Source organism: Sapajus apella, unplaced genomic scaffold (genome assembly GCF_009761245.1).
Source record: "Sapajus apella isolate SASKATOON/1434 unplaced genomic scaffold, GSC_monkey_1.0 scaffold81, whole genome shotgun sequence".
In the NCBI taxonomy this organism is placed as follows: domain Eukaryota; kingdom Metazoa; phylum Chordata; class Mammalia; order Primates; family Cebidae; genus Sapajus; species Sapajus apella.
Window position 1 is genome coordinate 630,887 of NW_022437021.1, and position 22,441 is coordinate 653,327.

The 22,441-nt window shown below is 34.5% G+C and overlaps 1 protein-coding gene across 1 annotated transcript; it reads left to right on the forward strand.

The window, feature by feature from the left end:
* Positions 1-2: 2 nt before the first annotated feature.
* Positions 3-21,223, forward strand: SEM1 (SEM1 26S proteasome complex subunit). The gene is made up of 3 exons (XM_032252884.1): positions 3-210; positions 14,431-14,524; positions 21,023-21,223. Exons 1-3 carry the CDS (start codon positions 135-137, stop codon positions 21,063-21,065), a joined length of 213 nt encoding a protein of 70 aa, XP_032108775.1. The 5' UTR covers positions 3-134; the 3' UTR covers positions 21,066-21,223.
* The last annotated feature ends 1,218 nt before the right edge of the window (positions 21,224-22,441 follow it).

The window sequence follows — 22,441 nt, forward strand, 5'->3', positions numbered from 1 at the left end:
CCCGTAGTTCTTTCCCCGAGTCTCTATGGTAGCGTCAGCCTCTGAGGCGGTAGCGACGGTGGCATTTCCTTGAGGAAGCGTGAGGATTTCAACTTTCCTGCTGATCTGGGAGGTATTGGGCGCGGAGGGTCGCGATGTCAGAGAAAAAGCAGCCGGTAGACTTAGGTCTCTTAGAGGAAGACGACGAGTTTGAAGAGTTCCCTGCTGAAGGTAACCTCTGGGCCCCGGCTTCTGTCCAGTGCGGACGGTGATTCAGGCCTCCGTGTGGAAGCGGCTTGGGCGCTCGGGCCGGCTTGGTGCACCGGCTGGAAGTTTGGACCCCCGGGGCGGGCAGTGGAGGCGCTGAGGCTCACCCCTCAGTGGTGCCCTGGCTTCGGGTTTGGGGTGTCGCGCTGGGACTCACTGGTGAGGCCCAATGGCCTCGGCCTCCTCACTGGGAGGAGCCGCCGTGAGTCCAGACCCATACCCCCGTGTCTGGGATAGTTGGTGCCTTTACTGTTCCTCTGGGTTACCCACCACTTAAGTGTAGTTCAAGTCTACATAACCTCTCTTTCTCTTATTTTTATTTTATTTTATTTTTGTTTTAGCAGTCTTTTTTTGCCTTTAAACCTTTCCAGAATAGAATTGTCTGTAGTACGCCAATGCAGCTTAACTTTAGGACGTTACAAGTGAAGGCTGATTAAGTAGGATAGGAGGATAAGATGTTGGGTGCTTAATACACGTTACTGCCTTACCCTGTTCCTCACCATTTTGATCACTTAACTGTGAACTAACTTAAAGCTTTATAAGACCCTAAAACTTGCCGGGTATGATGGCTCACGACTGTAATCCCAGCACTTTAGGAGGGCGAGGCAGGAAGATCACATGAGGTCAGGAGTTCAAGACCAGCCTGGGCAACATAGCGAGACCCTGTCTCTACAAAAATAAAATATTTTTAAAAAGAACCTAAGTCTTATACATCTTTTTTTAGCTTAAAAACTAAAGGCCTTTAGTTTTTTCATTGTCGGTAATAGCAAATTGCTAGCATTTATTGAGTGGCTGCTGTTTTTAAGAAGTTATCTAAGTGCTTTACTTGTAATAGCATATTCCACTTTCATAAATACAGGAAGTAGGCTCTGGTATTGCCATTCTTCAGGTAAACTGAAGTGTGGAATGGTTAAGAGACGTTCCTCAAGTCTCACAACTAGTTAGAAAGAATAGAAGTGAAATTGGGACACCTGGCCTGATTGACACCAAAGCTCTTAACTTTAGCTGTACTGCTTCTTTTTGTGAGATCACTGTTACCAGTTAGGTTTTCAAAATAGGCTGCTTTATTGGTTAATTGTTATGAGTAGATTTGTAAATATTTACCTTATAAGAAAAGGAGATAACTTTCTAAAGGTGGTAGAAAGAGAATTGTGGTTAATGGTGTACACATCCTGTTGCATCAAGTAATTACTACTTCACTAAGATTGTCCCAAGTTGTATACCCTATCATGATCCTCTTGTGCATAAAACCACATAGCTGGAACATTTGTTCTATTTATTTATAGTGTACTTTTATTTTGTTTAGTGGAAGAGAACATTAGTGTACATGTTACACAAACTCATAAACTAACCCAAAGCGCATTTCTTTTCAGTTCTGGAATTTATTATCTGTTGTAGGCAGTCTTAGTTTTTTTGTTTTGGTAGTGGATTTATCTGTTCAGTCATGTTTTCTTTACGTCACTTTCAAGTTGCTTCATAATCTGCCAACATAGAGCTATGCAGTAGAAAGCTGGCCTATTGCAGGTAGAATCTACTTCTGACTCTAACTTCATACTTCAAATAGCATTCTTCATTATCATATACAGATTGGAATGTTAGGCACTTATTTACATTATATAATCTATCACTATCACCTTGAGAAAATGGAGGCTTAGAGACAAAAAGAAAAAAAAGCAATACCACGATTTGCCATTATGTCCAAGCCAGGATCTGAAAGAGCTGAGTCCCTGATCCAAACTTTATCCCTAACATTTAGCAAAGTGCCTGACACATAGTAGGTGGTCAATAAATGCTGGCTGAGTGAACGAACCTGCATTTAAAATGAGTAGTTAGTTGAGAATTGATTGCTTAAAAACGATATAGAGATAATTATATGCCTGATGCTACAGTTTATTTTTTTTCAGCAATTTTAATCAGCTTTTGCAGAGTGTAGTTTGTTCTTGTTCCAAGTTTATGTTGTGAGCAGCAATTTTTCAAAGTGTCAGTAGTTACATAGCAGTGACACAAAACAAAAAGGCAAAAGGAAAAGCAAAGAAAATATTTTCTCTAAAGACAAAGGACTCACAACAGACTGGTTTATTAACATTAAGTAATTCACCGTTTATGGGTCTCCTAACAGAATATTTGTTGTCTTCGGGTATAAATGTGTAGAACCTAATTCATTCAGCAAATTTTCCATCTTAGAATGAGAAACATTGTTAATGCCTTTATTTTGTTCAACTTTCTCCTGTTCTCTGGTTTATGATTTGGATAAGTTTTTCTTAATTTGAATTAGTGAAAAAGTCAGCCTACAAGCTGAAACCACTCAATATTTACTCATGAAAATTGTTCTAATAAATAATAAAACCAAAAGAAAAACAAACTTGGAAAAATATCACCAAAGAATTATTTCTTTTCTGAGAATCTTAACATTTCTGTCATGTTTTAGCCTTAGTCAAGGCTTAGAGTCTGTTGCTACTCAAAATGTGATCCATGAAACAGCAGACTAGGCATTGCCTGGGATCAGATTGAAATCACAGCATCTCATCATTCCTTAACCTAGAGCTGCTTAATTAGCATGAGCTTTACGAAGATTCCTAAGAGGTTTGTTTTGCACATTAAAGTTTGAAAATAATTACTTTAAAACAGTGACCTATTTTGAATCTTTTGGTATTTGAGTTTTCACTTCAATTATTAATGCCCTGATTTACTTTCAAGTTCTTTCTGTACTTTGGAAAATTATTTTTCTTGTAAATATGTCATTGACAAATTCCTTAACAGATACAAATTAAAATTGCTGTTGTTAAGGCAGCCTATGAACATCTCTGCAGTCTAAAAGAGATCTTACTTTCAAAGACTTTGTTGAGTCTCAGTGCTCCAGAAAGTGGATTTTATCCACTGTCTTGGGTAACTTGGTAGAGGTTGCCACATGAAAGTCATTATTGATGGTTCGACTAATAGATTGTCCTTCTTATGGGAGTAGTCTTGTTACATTTAATCTTGTATAAGAATCTGTTTAGTAGGATGTCCACTTAATCATTTTAAGGAAAGGGAATTTTTATTTTAAAAAGGAAACTAATGTAACATGTTTTCATGGAGGCCTCATTGTTTCTCTCAATAGCCCTTCAGTGTAAAGTGTAACATCTGGAAGGAGTCTCTGAAGGTACAAATACTCCTTTTATTTTTAACCCTTTCTGTAGCCTGTGAATCTGTGCTACTTTGGCAGTTCCTCACAATTTATTCCAATTGGTGGGTGTGTAATCTACTGGTTATTAAGCAGGAGCTGTTAAAAAATCATGTTTAGGATCTTTATGATATACAGTCTTCAACTTCTTGACTACTTAAACTGATTGTCAACAGCCTTTATTAGGAAAACATTCAGAATCCTGGGTGTGATTGATTTTACTATGATTTTGGAAGTTTTGAAATGGTTGGAATTTTAAGACCAGAGAGCAACTTAAAAGTCTAGAGAAGATTTCATTTCTCAACTCATAGTATGTTTAGGTTAGTGGTAATAGAGTCAAAAATTGAAGTAGTCTATAATTTATTTAAAACTTTGATTACTTTTTCGTATCAAATTATTGAAAGAGTTTTAAAAAATATTTTTATTAGTTTCTCTGACAATTAGATGTGGATGGGAGTAAAAGTGGGAAGAAAACAAGTGGTCCTTTAGATTCTTTTATTCTCTTCCTATGCCAGAATTCAGAGGTTTTTTGTTGTTGTTGTTGTTGTTGTTGTTTTGTTTTGTTTTTAAGCGAGAAGCTTTTTTAGAGTATTTAGAATGAAATTGAGTTTGCCTGCAGCAGCAATAGCATTTGCAAGAGTGATATTATACTAAGTGTTATACTTTTTCTGTAATAGGTAAAATTGCTATATAGTCTTGAAGAAATCAGGAGCAGAATACTAACCACCTCTCCACCCCGTGGCCCCTTGAGAAATTTTTGGATAAGACACTGTTATCATGGGAATCTGTCTGTTGAGGCAGACAACAGACTAGTGATCCCCTAATGCTGCCAGCATTCTGGAATAACTGAGGCACTATCACTTGTACCTTAAAAAATATGACATCTTACAGTGGTTCTTAATCAGGGGAGTGATTTTGGATGTTATATTCACTTGATAGGTAGGAGTGTAGAAAAACTACCAGCATTTAGTGGGTAGATGTCAATGATATTAAATTTGTGCCTGCATACAGAAGAACTGCCCTGCGAAAAGTGCTGTTGAGAAATATTTATGTCAACATCACATGCCAACAGGACTAAATATTCAATGGGAGGTTCTTTAGAATCTTAAATGTAGAAGGTAGATGTGACCAGTATTGTTACCATCGCACACCATGCTAGTCAGTTTACCTAGTGCCAAAAAGGGCTTTTGCTGTTTTGCATTATTAAATGTAATGTAGTGGACATGACCATCAAACATTTAAATTAGTTACATGGTGGTAGCAAGAGATGGAAAACTCAATGTTACTAAAAATTGTTAAGATAAAATATGTAATCTATATAATGATTGGCAGAGTACCTGTTGAATATCCATTTTTGATAATTATACGCAAGAAGAAAGTTTTTGAACCCCAGGATAGAATAAGCATGGTGAATCTAGGATTAGGCCCAGGTTGAAATCCAACATACATAAACTTTCAGCTTGTCACCTCATGCTAGTTACTTAACTTCCTCTTTAAAATATTTTTATAGCATATTACATAGGACAATTGTATATGTAACTGATTATAGTAAAAATTTAAACTTATGAGAGTATAAATTAAAAACAGTTTCCCTCTACCATTCCCCCCAAAAGTTTTTTATATCCCAGTGGTAACCAACATTAAATATTTTTTTCTTTAGTATTCTTCCAGAATGTATATATAAATTGCACTCGTTTGTGTATATCCTTTAATTACACACACAAAAGACATTCTATATATACGGTTTCCTCCTACTTGATTTTTGTTATTAAATGTAGCTCAGGCACATTTTCACATTGATATAAAAATCTACCTCATGTTCTTGTGTGCATCTTGAATAGTCTGTTTAACTAGTCCCTTCTTGAATAGATATTACAGTTTTTTTTTTTTTTGCGTCTTTTATGTGTGTTTTTTTTGTTTGTTTTTTTTTTTTAGCGTGACAAGGTCTTGCTCTGGTGCTGTCACCCAGGCTGGAGTGCAGTGGTGCTGTCACAGATTATTGCAGTCATGAATTCCTGGGATTCAGTGATCCTCTGTCTCAGCCTCCCTAGTAGCTGGGATTACAGGCATGTGCCACCTCACCTGACTAATTTGTTTTTTCATATTTTTTGTAGAGATGTGGTCGCACTATGTTGCCTAGGCCGGTACTGAACTCATGGCCTCAGCAGTCTTTCCACCACAGTCTTCCAAAGTGCTGGGATTATAGGTGTGAGCCACCAAACCTGGCCTTTTTTTAAAAAAGAAATGGAATATGCTGCAGTGAATAACCTTATAGCTTTAGGGTTTTTTTTGTTATTGTTGCTTGGGGTTTTTTTGTTTTTCTGTTACAAATAGTGAATATGTTTATGTCTTTGTTTTCGTGTGTGGGCTAATCTATAAGATAAACTTCTAGAGAGAAAATTGCCAAATCAAATTGGCAGACTCATTTTTGTTTTTTATAATATAATTTTTATTTTGAAATAATCTCAAACTTACAGAATAGTTGAAAGTACAGTACAAACATTTTTCTCTAAACCATTTGAGAATAAGTTGCCAGCTTGATGGCCATTACTCCTGAGTATTTTAATGTGTATTTCCTATAAGGACATAGTCACATGACAACCGTAAAAATCAGGAGATTAATACACTGTTGCCTTACCATAGGTTGAGCATTCCAAATCTGAAATCCACCAGAATCTCGAGCTTTCTGGGTGCCAATGTGAGATTTCAGGTTTGGGGATTTGGGATGCTAAATTATAAATATATAATGCAAATATTCCAAAATTCAAAAAAATACAAAATTTGAAACACTAATGGTCTCGAGCATTTCGAATAAGGGATACTCAGCCTGTGTGATCTAACCCACAGATCCCTTTCACCTTTCTCCCATTATCTCATTAGAGTCTTAATATAAAGCTATTACATTCTCTTGTCATGTCTCTTTAGTCTTCCTTAGTCGAGAGCATTCCTCATTTTGTCTTTAACTTTCATGATTTTGATACTTTAGAAGACTGCAGGCCAGATATTTTGTAGAATGTTCCTTAACTTTGCCTATTTCCTCATGATTAAAGGTCTACATTGTAGTCTTTGTGCTCTGTTCTTGTGACATCCTTTTAGATGGAACATCATTCTCACTTGTTTAATTATTGGGGATGTTCACTTTGATCACTCTATTAAGGTGGTGTTTGTTAGGCTTTTCCATTGTTAGGTTACTAATTTTCCCTTTGTATTAGGCATTTTGGGGGGAGGAACTTTGAAACTGTAAATACAGTATTCCAATGATCATGAAACTTGTAATTTGTTCATTTTTTAAAAACCATGCAGCAGCGTGGACTCATGGATTCTGATGAGTAGGTTATAATTTGTAACTATTATTTGGATTCTCAGATTGCCCCGTATTTGAATATGCAGAACACTTTCAAGCTGTCTTCTGTGTCCTTTTGTCATGTCTCCATTATTCTTTGTGCATTTCCTAGCATTTTGGTACAAGGTGTGTTCCAAACTAATTGTATACCTAGAATCAGCCATTTCTTCAATGTGATTTCTTTTTAGTGGAGAACGGTATTTAGAAGGCAAGGTCTTGACCTTGGTTATGTTTATTGCTTTTGGGATATTCCTGCTCCCAGACCCTCTAAGTGGCAGGAACTAGGGATGTACAGGGTGTGTGTGTGTGTGTGTGTGTGTGTGTGTGTGTGTGTGTAAAACCATGGGTTCACACAGATACCTCCAATTGCAGTTCAACACCACTGGGTTCATTCTTGTTTTTTCCCTTTCTGCATTTGATACTTCCTTCTCCAATAGTGAGAAACTTTGCCTCCATTATCTTATGTATATTGTGTATTTGTTTATCACCCTTCCTAACCAATGTTTTCTGCCCCCAAAACATGCCCTTCTTGCCCTACTTGGGCTCCACATTTTATGCTAGGCCACCCTCCCCTCCTTTAGTGTGGGTGACTTCTTCATTCTGTTCAGGCTCTGACACACCAGCCATACCATGGTGCCCCTCTACAGGAATGCCCTCCTTGCTCTGCTTGGGCTTAGACATCTCATCTTAGACCAGGTGTGTCTTAAATTTTGATAGGTATCCTCAAATTGCCTTTGAGAAGGGTTATGCCATTTATGTTTCCATCTACAATTCACCTTTTCCCTCATAAGCTTGCTACAATAAATAGTAAACATGGTCGTCATAGCTGACCTCACGAATGAGAAGTAAAATTGTATCATTTGATTTGGATTGATTTTTTTAAGTGAGATTAACCATTATGTCTCTGAGCTGTTACCATCTTAATCCTCAATTTCATTATCTGTAATTTATGGCTAATAATATTTATTAGAGTCATGAAAGCATTACATTATTGTATTCATTGGCCTGGGCTGCCATAACAAAATACCATAGACTGAGTGGCTTAAACATCAGAGATTTAATTTCTAACCTATTCTGGAGGCTGGGGAGTCCAAGATTAAAGTATAGGTCGATACAGTTCTTGGTGAAGCCACTCTTCTTTCCTTGCACACGGCTACCTTTATACTGTGTTCTCTTGTGGCCAGTGAAAGAGTGTATGCTCTCTGGTATCTCTTCTTATAAAGGCACTAATCCCATCATGAGAGCCTCACCCTCAAGACCTCATTCAATCCTGATTACCTCCTGAATACCATCATATTGAGGATGAGGGCTTCAACAGAAGAATTTGGGTAGGGGGGCGGGGATACAAAGATTTAGTTCAGAACAATGATAGATATGTAAAAGAGCATGACAGAGTCTGGCACAAAGTTGGTATTCAGTAAACATTAGTCTCCTCTCTTCTCGCCCCTCTAATGTACTTAGGAGTTTGAATTTTGGATGATGTTTAATATTTATTTAGAATTTGAGCTATTTCTGACATGTATTTAGTAATTTTTAATATATTCAAAATTAAGCTTGTTGAATTTGTGAGTTATTTGATAGTTGGTTTATTTCAGAGTATTAGAAACTTGTAAATTAAAAAAAAATTGCTATTAAATGTTTTTCCACAAGTACATAAACAGTAGTGTGGTTATTCATAGAAAGACACACAGAATAATAACATAGATTGTTTAGGGGTACATACAGATGGGAATGAAAAATCCCCAAATCAAGATGGTTAGTAAGAGTTGTGAACCAGGATATTAAACACTGAAAAACTATTTAAAAGTTAGCTATTTCATTGGTTCTATGGAATGAGCAAGCAGTAAAGCAATTGTGGCTTAAGTAGTGTTTAATGTTGCTACTTGGTTGTTAAACATTACTTATTGAAAGATGTGATGAACTGTGAAAACACTGAGAGGAAAATAAAAGTTTCAAAAACTATATAGTTGATCCTTTAACAACATGGCTTGAAGTGTGAGGGTCCATTTATACACAGATTTTTTTCAACCAAACAGGAAAAGGAAATAAAATATTTACGGGATATGAAACCCACCTGTACAGTGGGCTAACTACCACTTGGCTGACCGTGGGATCTGCATATGCATAGATTTGGGTATACTTGGGCTGTCCTGGAACAGGTACCCTGAGTATACCGAGGAACAGCAGTACTCTTCTTCAGAAGTATTTAAAATTTACCAAATATCCTTTATTCTTTGTCTGGTTGTGTACTCTGTTGTACATGTAATGTTTGATAGAAATTGTATTGTTTATATTCTAAGACATATTTCTCTGCTCATCTCCCTCATCCCACAAGTTCCCTTTCCAATGATTAACATGTGATAAAAGATTATTCATTTGACATATATTTGCTGAGTGTTTCCTATAAATCTGGTACTGAAAAGTACAGAGAGAATGATATTAGCTGCCATTTATCAGTACTAAGTTCTTTGCATACATAGTGTCATTGAATGTTTATAGCTCTTTGAGGTTTATGTTTTATAGCTAGAGATCAGCAAAATTAAATAATTTATCCAAGTTCACAGTTAACTAGAGGCTGTCCTGGGACAAATTTGACTCCTATAGATATTTGTCTTTGAACTTAGTTAGTAGTACTTGTCAAGGGAGAGAGGGATCAGTGGTTTTTAACACCAAGCAGAAGTGCTTTATCCTGAGGTGGGCTTCCAAGCCGTTTTTTCCCTACCCCCAATTAAACCAGAGCAACATTGCTTTTGTTTCTCTTACCTGTTGGGCTTCTGGGTAAGATGTAATTTGGTTTCCTTCAACTGATAGTAAAGTACAACCGCAGTTCAAAAGAAACATTACTTCCAGTTATGTACAATGTGAGGTAGTAACATTTGAATGGGGCTTTCAAAAGAAATGAGGAAAGGGTTTTTCAAAAGAAGGGAAAAGATGTAGATGCTTTTGATGTGAAAAATAAGTGTGTATGTATATTGTATTTGCTTGTGAAATAGTAGTTGCAAATGCAGGTAGTTTGAGGCCTAAGCAAGGAAAACTTTAAGCTGCTGACCAGTTTGGACTTAATCCTTAAGTAGATGAGAAGTGGTTTTTAAAATGTTTTGTTTGTTTTGCTCATGACAGTGATCTGTGTAAGTTTCCTTTAGGCAATAGGCTGAAACATTAATCCAGCAGAATTAATTTGAAAGATAGAAAGACTAGAATCAGGGAGGATGATTAGGAAATTGTCGAAATAACTCAGGTGAGGACTAAGGGCTTGAAATAAAGTATTATTAGGAACGAAGTAAAGAGAATGCTGCCACAGTAGTAAGGGAGGCAGAAGTGATGAAGCATTAGCAGCTAGTTTGATATGGGGTATTAAGAAAAAGAAGAAATCTGGGGTTGTGATTTTGCCCTTGTGTGTCTAAGAATATGCATGGTAGAGTTGAGATTGGATACCCTTGACTCAGTAATATGAAGGGTAGATCAGAATGAGGGAACCAAGATGAGATGAATCTAGGGCATGAGGGCTTGGAAAAGATGAAAGTAATGGCTTTTGTGAATTTTATGGAATTAAAAATAAAATCATAAATCTTCCAGGTTCAGGAGGCCAAAGAAAAAATAAATTTTAAAAAATTGATGTTGGAGGGGATGTGGAGAAATTGGAACGGTTTTATACTATTGGTGGGAGTGTAAATTACTTTTACCATTGTGGAAGACAGTGTGGCGATTCCTCGAGGATCTAGAACCAGAAATACCATTTGTCCCAGTAGTCCTATTACTGGATATATGCCCAAAGGATTATAAATCATTCTGCTGTAAAAACACATGCACATGTATGTTTATTGCAGCACGGTTTACAATAGCAAAGACTTGGAACCAGCCCAAATTCACATCAATGACAGACTGAATAAAGAAAATGTGGCCCAAAAACACCACGGAATACCGTATATGCAGCCATAAAAAGTAATGTGTTCGTGTCCTTTGCAGGGACATGATGAAGCTGGAAACCATTATTCTCAGCAAACTAAACACAGGAACAGAAAATCAAACACTGCTTGTTCTGATAAGTGGGAGTTGAACAGTGAGAACACATGGACACAGGGAGGGGAACATCACACACTGGAGTCTGTTGGGGAGTGGGGGGGAGTGGACGGATAGCATTAGGAGAAATACCTAATGCATGCGGGGTTTAAAACCTAGATGACAGGCTGATGGATGCAGGAAATCACCATGGTACATGTATACCTATGTAACCTACATGTTCTGTACATGTATCCCAGAACTTAAAATATTAAAAAATCAAAAATCAACGAAGAGAACCAACAAAACGGAACCATTCTGCTAGACTTACATTTTTTTAAATTGTTGGTGAAGATAATTGGGTTTGGATTTCCTTTCTGAAAAATTTAAGTATAGTTATGAATGATTATGAAGTTATTTTGAGCCTTTGTTTCAGACTCTTTGACACAAATAACTGAAACCTCACCAATAGCCCAGTAATACAAACATTGTTTATGGCATGATTTTTGTTTGAAATTCTCTACTAACAGTTTTGGTCTTTGTTAGACAAAATAAAGTAGTGCAGTGCTAGGTATTGATTTCTTAGTCACTGACTAGAACATCTATCTGCAGGGTATAGGTGTGTTTGCATCATGATGTCCTACAGAAATGAAATTTTGAAAAAAAAAATTTGTTTCCTACACCCTGAACAGGAACACATGTGAATTATCTTAGAATCACTAGATATGGTGTGGCTTCATTATCATACTCATGAGTATAATGATGCTGTTTGTAAGTGTTGCTTTTCTCTTTTACACACACCTACGATGGTGAATGTTAAATTTAGTATTTTTCTTTTCATGTAATGTTCTGTATATACTTGAATATTTTATATTTGAAGAAACTTGGTTGGAGATTGGGTTGTTTATATTCAGAATACCTTTATTGTTATGGAATAAGAATTTGGTGCTCTTGAAAATTGGTGTAGAATAGAAAATTTGCAACCCTATTTAGTATGAGTGGAATTTCTTTTTTACTTTTCTTAAAAATGCTGTATTTCATGCCTTTCAGAAAACTGAAAATGTATGGTAAAGGGTAGGGGAAATTAAGTAGTAAAATAATTTTCTAAGTTGAGAGAAAATTCTTTTTGTATTTAAATGTCAAGGTGATACTTAGATAAAGTATGTATGAAATCTTGGGTAACTCAGATTTTTGAAATTTCAAACTAGTCACATCTCAACTAGCCAATATGAAGAAAGCCAAATTTGGGACAAAGTATAAAATAATTTAGAATTGCTAGAAGCTTACATATTAGGCACCTGTTATTGGTTATTTCCAATTCTGACTTTTTAAAATGTAGGGTTTTTTTTTTTTTTTAAACCAGTACACATCTGGAGGCATACACATTGAAGTAAATACAGCTGTGATTATTTACATGAATAATCACAGTTGTGGCAATGCATTTAGTGTTTTAGGTAAAGTGTATGCTTTATAAGGCCATCTACATATTGAAGGATAGCATTAGACATGAGGTATCATGTCAGGTATCAGGTATCAGAGGTATCATTGGTTTTATTTTGTCCTTTAAAAAAAAAACTATTTCTGAAGTTAACGCTTTAAAACTGAGTGATTAAAATTGCATGGTGATCAGTGTAGTGTTATAACTGAAAACTAAAACACAATTCAGAGATCCAAGAAGATGTCAACTAAATCCAGTTATGGCTTTTTCATGTTACACATTGACTGAGTAAAGTTTTATATGTATTGTAACTTACATATATTGTAACATTTTTATATAATACAGAGAATTTGTAAGTGCTATACATACTGTTTTGGGCGTTATACCCTATTACGTAAGCTTTTAACGTAATATAGTTAAGTACATAATCCTAGTTAATAAACTTTAGAAATCTCCATTAAAACATTATAGATTCTGGTTTGTCAGTGTTAGCACTTTTTTTCTTACTAGTGCTTGTTAATTTTTAATTGCTTAATAAGTTATAATAGAAAAGAGGTTATTTCTCAGATTCCTCATCTATGATGACTGGAAGGATGGTGTGCTATTACATAGACATCAGTACTTCTTACTGCTTAGGATAATGGTATTAAGGCTACAGAATTTATCCAGATTTATCAGATGATTAACGAAGAATTTGGCCAACTCTTTCATCTTTGTTTACTTAGTAGTGTCATAATTATGTAGTAAGAAATATAGAGCTATTGTCATGAATCTTTTTATATATGTTATTTAGTATTACTATATAGTAATACCAAAGAAATACAGAGCTATTGTCATGAATCTTTTTATATATGTTCTACCTAAAATGTTGCCCACAGTACTCTTTTTTTCCCCCTCTTCGTGAGCCAGTTCCTTTTTCCTGGGTCTTTATTCCTTTCCTTTCTCTGCCATTAAAATAGCATGAGATGGCTGTTAGAGGAGGCAGAGATGCTTTATCCTTGTGCTAAATGATTATCAGAGTTTAACATGAAAACTAAAAAACATTGCACCATTCTTAATATTTTTCCCCTCTCTACGTTAAAAGTAGTAAAGTCAACTCGAGGAGATCACTTAATAACTATTGAAATCAACACTTTGAATCAAATCATAATTAGAGGGAAAAAATTTGTTTCTTAAAAGATAGTTGCTTTAAAAGATAAGGCTCTACACTATTTTTCAAAGACTTACAAGGTTAGCAGAAAAGTGTCAAAATATTATTTTATATTTCTGGCTTGAATCTTTTGTCACGTGATCATTTCCTTTTTAGGGACTAGTGCCAATGGAAATGGCACTTAACAGTTTAGGATGCTGGTTAGTTGGAAGTGGTTCAGGCTGAGAAGAAGCTTGTTGTCTTAGAACCTTGAAATAGTTCCATTGTGATTTTTGAGTTATATCACCCCCTTTACTCAAGAACACAGTATCTAGTGTTTATTTAACTTATTTTTTGTAGCATTATACTCCATTGGATATCTTTTTAAAGACTCCTTAAAATAACTATAAAACAGATAATTTCTATTTCCAGGGTTAACCCACATAGCATATTTAGAGCTTGAGATTTGAAGTTAGAGAATAATGGTAATACTTATGTACTTTCTCACTATTCTAAACAAAAGCTTAAATCTCAATCTAAACCACCCCTCTACCACTACCAAAGGGAGGAAGAAAATTTAGAAAACCAAAAACTACAATATTCTTCTCTATCCATGTTTATGTTTGTTCTTCCTTTGAAAATCTAAATGTTGTATCAACTATATTAGATACTAGTGGTGGCTTATGGTTTGGTCTACTTTTAAATATTTGTGTATGAGTTATCCTTGTGTTTTGCAGTTTTCAATTCCACACTGGTATCTTCCTGCCACTCAACTTGCTTTAGGGTTGTTGGTGTTGTGTTTTGAAAGATTGTGAAGTGGACCTTCTAAAAATGCGTTCAAAGACAAATCAGCAAAGTAAATATCCTCCTGAAATTACAAGTTTTCATTGCAAGTAGAATTTTTTGTATTAACTTCTGTTTTAGATTATCTGCAAACTCAAGAATTGAGAGAACTAGACAGCATAAACTAAGATTTAAGGAATATACCATTTTTCATGGATATGATACTAGCTGTTTTTGAATTGTGAGTGTTCATAAGCAAGCTTTTCAAAGTTTTTTTAATTGTGGAAATGTGTGAGAAATATTTAGACAGCATCTGTTTCTATTTTTAGACTGGGCTGGCCTAGATGAAGATGAAGATGCACATGTCTGGGAGGATAATTGGGATGATGACAATGTAGAGGATGACTTCTCTAATCAGTTACGGTAAGTTTTAAGCCAGATTTTTATTGTAGCTCAGTATTATTTATAAGCATGGAATACGTAATTTACGTAAATAATTAATTTCTTAAAAACTGCTTAATCTTTGAAATAGGATTTTTGAATTATGTAAAGTAAGACATACTGTCTTCATCTCCTGTGATTCTAAACATGAGCACTTTGTGTAATTGCATATCATGCAACTTTTGTTCTTTCTAGTCCTTTTACAAAGGTAGAAGAATAGAAGCATATTTGCTATTTTTTACCCTTGGGGATTTAATTCTGTCAGTGTTAATTTTCTACCAATATCAAATATCTCAGCAGAAATTAGAGTCATAGAGTGCTGGTACCTTGGTGATTCTCAAACTGGAATGGAGATTGAGCTTGTGAGAATGTACTATATCATATTCATGTATAAATCTGCCTGATTTCATTTATTTATAACATAAAATTAACCATTTTAAAGTGGACAGTTCAGTGGCTTCTAGTACATCCTCAATATTGTGTAACCATCATCTCTATTTAGTTCCAGTATTTTCAGCATCCCAAAAGGAAACACAGTATCTGTTAAGCAGTCATTCCACGTTCTTTCTTCCCCTAACCCCTGGCGGCTGCTGATCTGCTTTCTGTCTGTAAGGATTTACCTATTCTGGATGCTTCATATAAATGAAATCGTACAACATTGTGGCCTTGGGTGCATACCTTCTTTCACTTAGCATAATGTTTCCAAGGTTCATTTATGTTGTACCATGCATCAGTACTTCATTCCTCTTTTGGCTGCAAAATATTCTATATACATGTTCCATATTGTATATTGTATTCCAATTTACAATAATATTGTATGGATATGCTACGTTTTATACATTCGTCAGTTGATGGACATTCAGACTGTTTCTACACTTTGGCTATTGTGAATAGTGCTGCTATGAACATATGTGTACATATATTTGAGTACCTGTTTTCGATTCTTTTGAGCACACACACACACACACACACACACACACAAGTGGAATTATTGGATCACACATTAATTCTATATTTAACTTTTTGAGGAACTGCCAAACTGTTTTCTACAGCAGTTGAACAATTTATGTTCCTACTAGCATTCATACTAGCAGGGTGTGAAGGTTTCAGTCTCTCCACATCTTTGCCAAAACTTATTTTTCTTTTTTTGTTTTAAATTATAGCCGTCCTGTAAGTGAAGGATATGAAGTGGTATCTCTTTGCAGCTTTGATTTGCATTTCCCTAATGACTAATCTTTCCATATACTTGTTCTGTTTGTATACTTCTTTGGAGAAATGTCTGTTCAAGTCCTTGCCCATTTTACTACTGAGTTGTTTGTCTTTTTGTTATTGTTGTAAGGCTTCCTTACATATTCTGGGTAGTAGGCCTTTATCAAATAAGTGATTTGCAAATACTTTCTCCCACTCTGTTAGGTTGTCTTTCAGTTTCTTCATAGTATCCTTTTGCACAAAGTTTTTAATTTTGATGAAGTCTGTTTTTTCTTTTGTTATTTCTGCCTTTGGTATCGTATTTAAGAATTAATTGGCAAATTCAAGGTAATGAAGATTTATCTCTATGTTTTCTTCTAAGAGCTTTGTAATTTTTAACTCTTAGATGTCGGTCTTCGTCTTGGGTTAATTTTTGTATATGTTATGAAATAGGGCTTCAGCTCATTCTTCTGCATGTAGATGTCTAGTTGTTCCAGCACCATTTGTTGAAATGACTTTTTTCTCTCCTAATTTTATTTTGATTCAGCATATATTTATCTGTCTTGGCTGCAAGAATAAATAGACTGTCACATACTTTGCTCAAGTAAAGATATAGAAGGTCTATGTGTTCCAGTCTTCTAATTTACTAGTCTAGTAAGCTTGTTCAAAAAGAAAGTGAAATAGTTTATAATAAATTTTTAAAATTTGATTTCTAATAGTGATAAAGTAGCACCAGCTCCTACAATGCATTTTATTTTCTTATTGGCTCAAAACTCTATATTCTAAAGACTTAGAGAATTTTGTTGGAAACTGTTAATAATTTTACCCGTCTGTTTTTCTCCTTTTTAGAAATACTACAATTTACCTTTCACTTTACTCTGATACTTCTACAGTTTTTCATTTCCATTCTCAAGTATTGCTGACTGATTTTTGCCTACATCTTATGGTTCTTTCAGTACCCTTAGATATAGTTATTCAGAGCCTTGAGACTTTAAACTGCTTTAATGCAGTTATCTTACCTGTCTTAGTTTTCAATTTTGTCTTAATAAGGTTGTTTTTCCTATTATAGTTTTATGGACAAGATAAAAATGATAGCTATTGAACAATAATCCTACTTTTTCCCTAAAATCTGCTAATGTTACATCATCTGTCCCAAGCATTGGACCTGCTCTTTCTCATTCTTCATGATCAATGTATGGCTCTTAAAAGCCCCTTTTGTTATTTTTACAGATTTCAGTTTATTCGAGGATCAAATTAATTCTATGTGTACAAGCTCATGCACTTTCTTTTTACATTTGTCTTTGTTTTATGTCCTCACATTAGAGAACACCCTACTGCCTTTTGAAAAATATGCATTCCCTTTTGTTCCTCCTTGCCATCATTATGCTATTGGACTATTTATTTTCAGGTCTTCCAAATGCTATTGATCCCTACTCTGTGTTCTTAAACACATGTCAGAGGTTTTTTCCTGATATGCTTTTGACATTTTTAAAGTTGAGACTATATAAGTTTTCTTCTTTTGACATTCAAAATAGTCAAATTTCTTTAACGTTTTGTTTCTTTTGTCTTTCATTAGCACTTTCTCTTAACCTAATTACTACATTATTGAATACTATAATTTTTACCAGGAAACTTTCAGTAGTAAATGTATTGATAATTGGATTTCTCATCATTACGTGTTGCCTTTTTATTGTTTAGAAATAGAACATTATATATTTGTGGCTTACTGTTTTTATAGTACACCTCTACAGTGCTGTTATGTACTCTGTTGTATTTCTGCCTTTAGGTTTCTGGATTTCTATAGGTATATACTTTTTTTTTTTTTTTTGCCTTAGGTACATAAATCTTGATACTTCCATTAGTGAATAAGATTTTTTTTTATTTCCCCATTTGAGTCATGAGTTTTTTCCTCACTAAGGTTGTTGCCACATTGCCAGTGGTGCCAAATAGAGCTTACTGTAGTGATGGAAGTGTTTAAGAAACTGCTGTATGGAAGCAGTCAGTTACATGTGGCTATTGAGCACATGAAATGCAGCTAGTGCAGCTAAGGGATTGAATTTTTTGTTTTATTTAATTCAAATAGCCACATGTGACTACCACAGCCTCGGACAATCCTTGCTTTAAAAAATTTATCTTAATTAATAAGCCTCACACAAAGATATTCTTCCTAGTCTTTTCTGTAAAGTACATGGAAACCCTTAACATAGTATCATAAGCCATGGTAAGATGGGTTTCACTGTTTTCTGATGTTATTTGGTCCTAATCCTATTTAACAGTGGAGAGACATCTCAGACTCCAGTGTGAATCAGACTGCTGGGGTTCCAACCCCAGATCTCCCTCCTATTTGGCCATATGAACCTTGGGCAACTCACTTAGCCTTTCTGTGACTTGCTTTTCTCACACTTTAAATTCAGATGATAATTAGTGCTTTACTGCTAGGGTTACTATTAAGGTTTAAGTGGTTTAGTATGTGTAAAGTGCTTAGACTATGGTAAGTGTGTGTTAAATAAAAACTGTCCATATAGCAAGCTACCCACTTTCCATGTTCTTCTTTCTCTGTCAGTGTAATTACCTTTAACAGATAGAAATAGAAAGAATAAAGCCAGTTAGTACTTCCAGGTAACTCAAAGTCAGTCTGTTTTTGCAGCTTCTGATACAATTTGTTTCTTTATATGTCAGGAGAAATAGTAATATGATTTTCTCAACCCTATTTCACATCTTACATAAAAACTCTAAGAAGCCAGTATAGTTACTGATTCACCAAATCAGATATAGCCATTGTCATAAAGCTGAGTAGTTTTTGATTAGTAAGAGGAGTTTTCAAATCTGCTGGTGGCCATTGGTCTTTTTTCTGGTTTGTTGCACAAAGAATGCTGCTGCGTTTGTTTCAGTTAGGGTATGTTTACTGTGTATGTCATATGATATTCCAGTTGTGCTGGGGTTTTCTGTTTTTGTCTTTGTTGGATTTTTCCATTCAGTAGCCTTATGATTATTAGTGTTTTTGTTTTGTACTTGGTGGCTTCAATTTTTTTCTTTTGGTTTTTTAAATTCTAGCAGAGAACTTTTCATCTTCTCTCAGATTTTAGCTGATAGAAAAGCATTTCAACATCTCTTTTGTTTTCATAAACAATTTATTTTATTTTTTTATTATTTTTTTCAACCTATATGGGTACTGGGAATTTTTTATTTTATTTTATTTTATTTTTCCCATTATTTTATTGCATTTTAGGTTTTGGGGTACATGTGAAGAACATGCAAGATTGTTGCATAGGTACACACGTGGCGGTGTGATTTGCTGCCTTCCTCCCCATCACCTACATCTGGCATCTCTCCCCTTGCTATCTCTCCTCAGCTCCCCACCCCCCACCGTCCCTCCCCTATTTCCCCCCAACTGACCCCAGTGTGTAGTGCTCCCCTCCCTGTGTCTATGTGTTCTCATTGTTCAACACCCGCCTATGAGTGAGAACATGCGGTGTTTGATCATCTGTTCTTCTGGCAGTTATGTTTTCATAAACAATTTATACGAGCAGTTGGCGACCAGCCACCTCCCATTAGGAAGGCCAATAGACACAAACCTAAAGGACAGATTTGGTGTACTTGTTACTTAAATCATAGGTTGAACTTTGGGATTTTTTTGTTCATTTGTTTGTTTTTGCTGCTGCTGTTAAAATAAAAATAAATATGCTAAGGTTTAAGAAAGTTGTGAAATTATTTTCATTTTAAATAAGGTGTAAAATTTTAGCATGAGATAAAATTCAAAGACAATTACCACATTCCCTAAAGATTGGCAACAAGAGGTTTTGTATGAAACATTTGAGTTTTCTGTGATCATCAGAAATATAATCTCTTAGCTTTTCCTCCTTTTTCTTATTTATTTTAAAGTATACTACATTACATTTGTATAACTTTCTCTCATTTAGCTCTCAAAACAATGGAGGTAGGTTGTTATAAATGAAGGGCAGACACTATAATCTTCAGTTGCCTGAGTGGCGGGGGAAGGGCCCAAAGGAAGTAATTTAGTTAGCAAAGGAAGGGCCAGAGTCAGATACTGGCACTGGACTCTTGACTCCTAATCCAGTGTTTATACCACCAGCCCATACTATATACCCTAGCAGAAGACAAGAATGCTTCGTTTGAACAATCCATGGGCTTGATAGAATTCATGGAAATTAGCTCACTGTTTGTATTCTGAGTAACTATAAAAATTTTAGGAAAAGTTTTTTGAAAAATGAATAATAAATACCATACATTATTCCTGTCATGTATTTGCATTGGAATAGTGTAGTGGTGTCTAAGCCAAATTTACTTGAGAACCAATGTCTTTATTTTATTGGATGTAATGATGTAAAGCATATTAATCATACTTTAAATTTACTCAGTGTTTTATCTTGGATGATAAATTAGCCATCTAATAATTTCATCATAAACTTTTATCTGAATTGTGTCAAATAAGTTCCTGGTGATATGTGGAATGGTAGTTTAAATAGCTGAAATTGATCATAAAGCTAAACTTTTTTGTACAAATATTTTATTTAAGGCAGATCAACAATTGCAGTTGAAATTCTCAATATATATGACCGAATCTTTCGGTTGGATAAATTATAAAAAAAATCTTCATGTTTGTATATTCATGCTAGTATAAACTTTTGAGATTTTCATCCACATTTAAAATCAGGAAAGTAAAGTCTCAGTTAATTAATATTCCATGACTTATTTTATGTGTTTATTTTGCCTATATGGTTAATGCAGAAAATTTTCACACACTTATAAATTTGATTAGTAATATATATATGTATATTACTAATAGATATATGTCAATATGGAAGGCATATTGTTTAGCTATTCTTTCTGCATATACAACAGTAATACCTGTTATGATGATTATAAAATCCCTAAAGGTTTGATAGTGATGTGTACTTTGCCTGAGGTTAATGAATCTCAAAACTTATGTTTAAATATTTATTATGAACAGAACATTCATATGGCATTTGGAAAGTATTTGAAGGTTAGCAGTAACTCCGTCACATTTCTTCCATAAATAGACTTATAAGAAAATTAAGGAAGATAAAATATAAGTTAACTAGTGGGAAAAGCAACTTTTTATTAGTATTATTATTGACTCGTGTCCACTTTTCTTATGTAGTTTCTTTTTTTTTAGAGACTAAAACTATTGAGTGATATTGTAAACTGGTGTCTCAGGCTTAGCTCATTTATTTATTGATTATATTATTTCTAAAAGAATGTTTATTATAAAGAATTCCTGGTGATGTCGTTCTTTCTGTTTTATCATAGAGCTGAACTAGAGAAACATGGTTATAAGATGGAGACTTCATAGCATCCAGAAGAAGTGTTGAAGTAACCTAAACTTGAACTGCTTAATAAATTCTAGGACAGAGAACCCAGGATGGGACACTTTAAAAATGTGTTTATTTCATTATCTGTTTGGATTTATTTTTGTTTTTGTAACACAAAAAATAAATGTTTTGATCTAATTGGTTCAGAAGTCTTAATCTTTTGCCTCTAGTCAATTTTCTTGTCATGATTTTCCGAAACCTTATTATATACAGATAGTAAAATTTTATATTATGAAACTTTTTTTTTTAATGTTAACTGAGTGAGGCTTAGGTTAAATGATTTGGAGCAGATTTAACTTGGTTCCCAATTCAGTACTTTTCTTAAACCACATCAGTTAATTGTTACTTCTATTTTATAAGGTATTTGTTTTACATCATGTTGAACCTTAATCTCATCTGTATTTTTGATAGCTTAGGCAACATTTGCTGACATTTATAAGGTGACCTTTCAAAACCTGTGTTTTAAAAATATTAATCATTTTAAATTGCTGTAATTTACTTAGTTCCTGAGCCATTAATAATATTATTAATGGTTGTTAGAGTATTATTGGTACTCAAAGTCCAAAGTGATTTAATCATAGTTCTAAGAATGGTGTCTTCTATTAAAATTGGGGAAGTGGGCTCAAGATACTTTATCAACAAGTGCGTATTTTCAGGTACTACAGGCTCATTTAATACAACTGACTTTTCACAGAGTGGTAGCTGTTGCCACATCTACTTTGGTGAATGGGAGATTTAATTTGGTTTGCAAAGGATTCTTTCTCATGACTTAGAATGAAGCAAATATACAGGGTATTTTTTAGGAATATTTTCAAATGTAAATGTAAAAAGAACTACACTCAGTCAGTAGTGTTGAGTAATTTCAAATGTAAAATTTATGTAAACAGTGCAGTACAGGTACCAAAATAGGAGTTGGTGACCTGAAATACAAGTTATACTTAAAAACGATTTTGAACATAAATATGTTTCTCCTTCTAAGATAAGCCTAAACCTACCTTGCCTGCCTAACAGAACTGCTAGATGATCAAATGGAATAAGAGACACCAAATAACTTTGGAAAGTATAAAAGTTTTGGATGGATAAGTAACATTTTTGTAAATATAAGGAAGCACAGGTAGCCATGTTAATGTTGTAACCTGCTAAGAAGTATTTTGATGTGCATTTTCTCAATATTTTGGTCTGTGGTTACAGGATGTGGTCAGTCGAACAGTGTCAGATTACTGACACTATTAAGTGATGGCCTGAGTGATGACCACATGATGTGATTAATTTAAATTATTGAGGTATAATTTTGAAACCTCATGAGAGATGAGCAGAGGCTTTAATGGGTTATTTGTAGTTATCCAGTATTTTGTCC

Bases quoted from the DNA above. Each gene is read 5' to 3' on its own strand.
- SEM1 (XM_032252884.1), top strand. From the start codon at position 135: ATGTCAGAGAAAAAGCAGCCGGTAGACTTAGGTCTCTTAGAGGAAGAC. The intron at 211-14,430 runs GTAACCTCTGGG...TTCTATTTTTAG, and splicing joins TGAAGAGTTCCCTGCTGAAG to ACTGGGCTGGCCTAGATGAA. The intron at 14,525-21,022 runs GTAAGTTTTAAG...GTTTTATCATAG, and splicing joins GACTTCTCTAATCAGTTACG to AGCTGAACTAGAGAAACATG.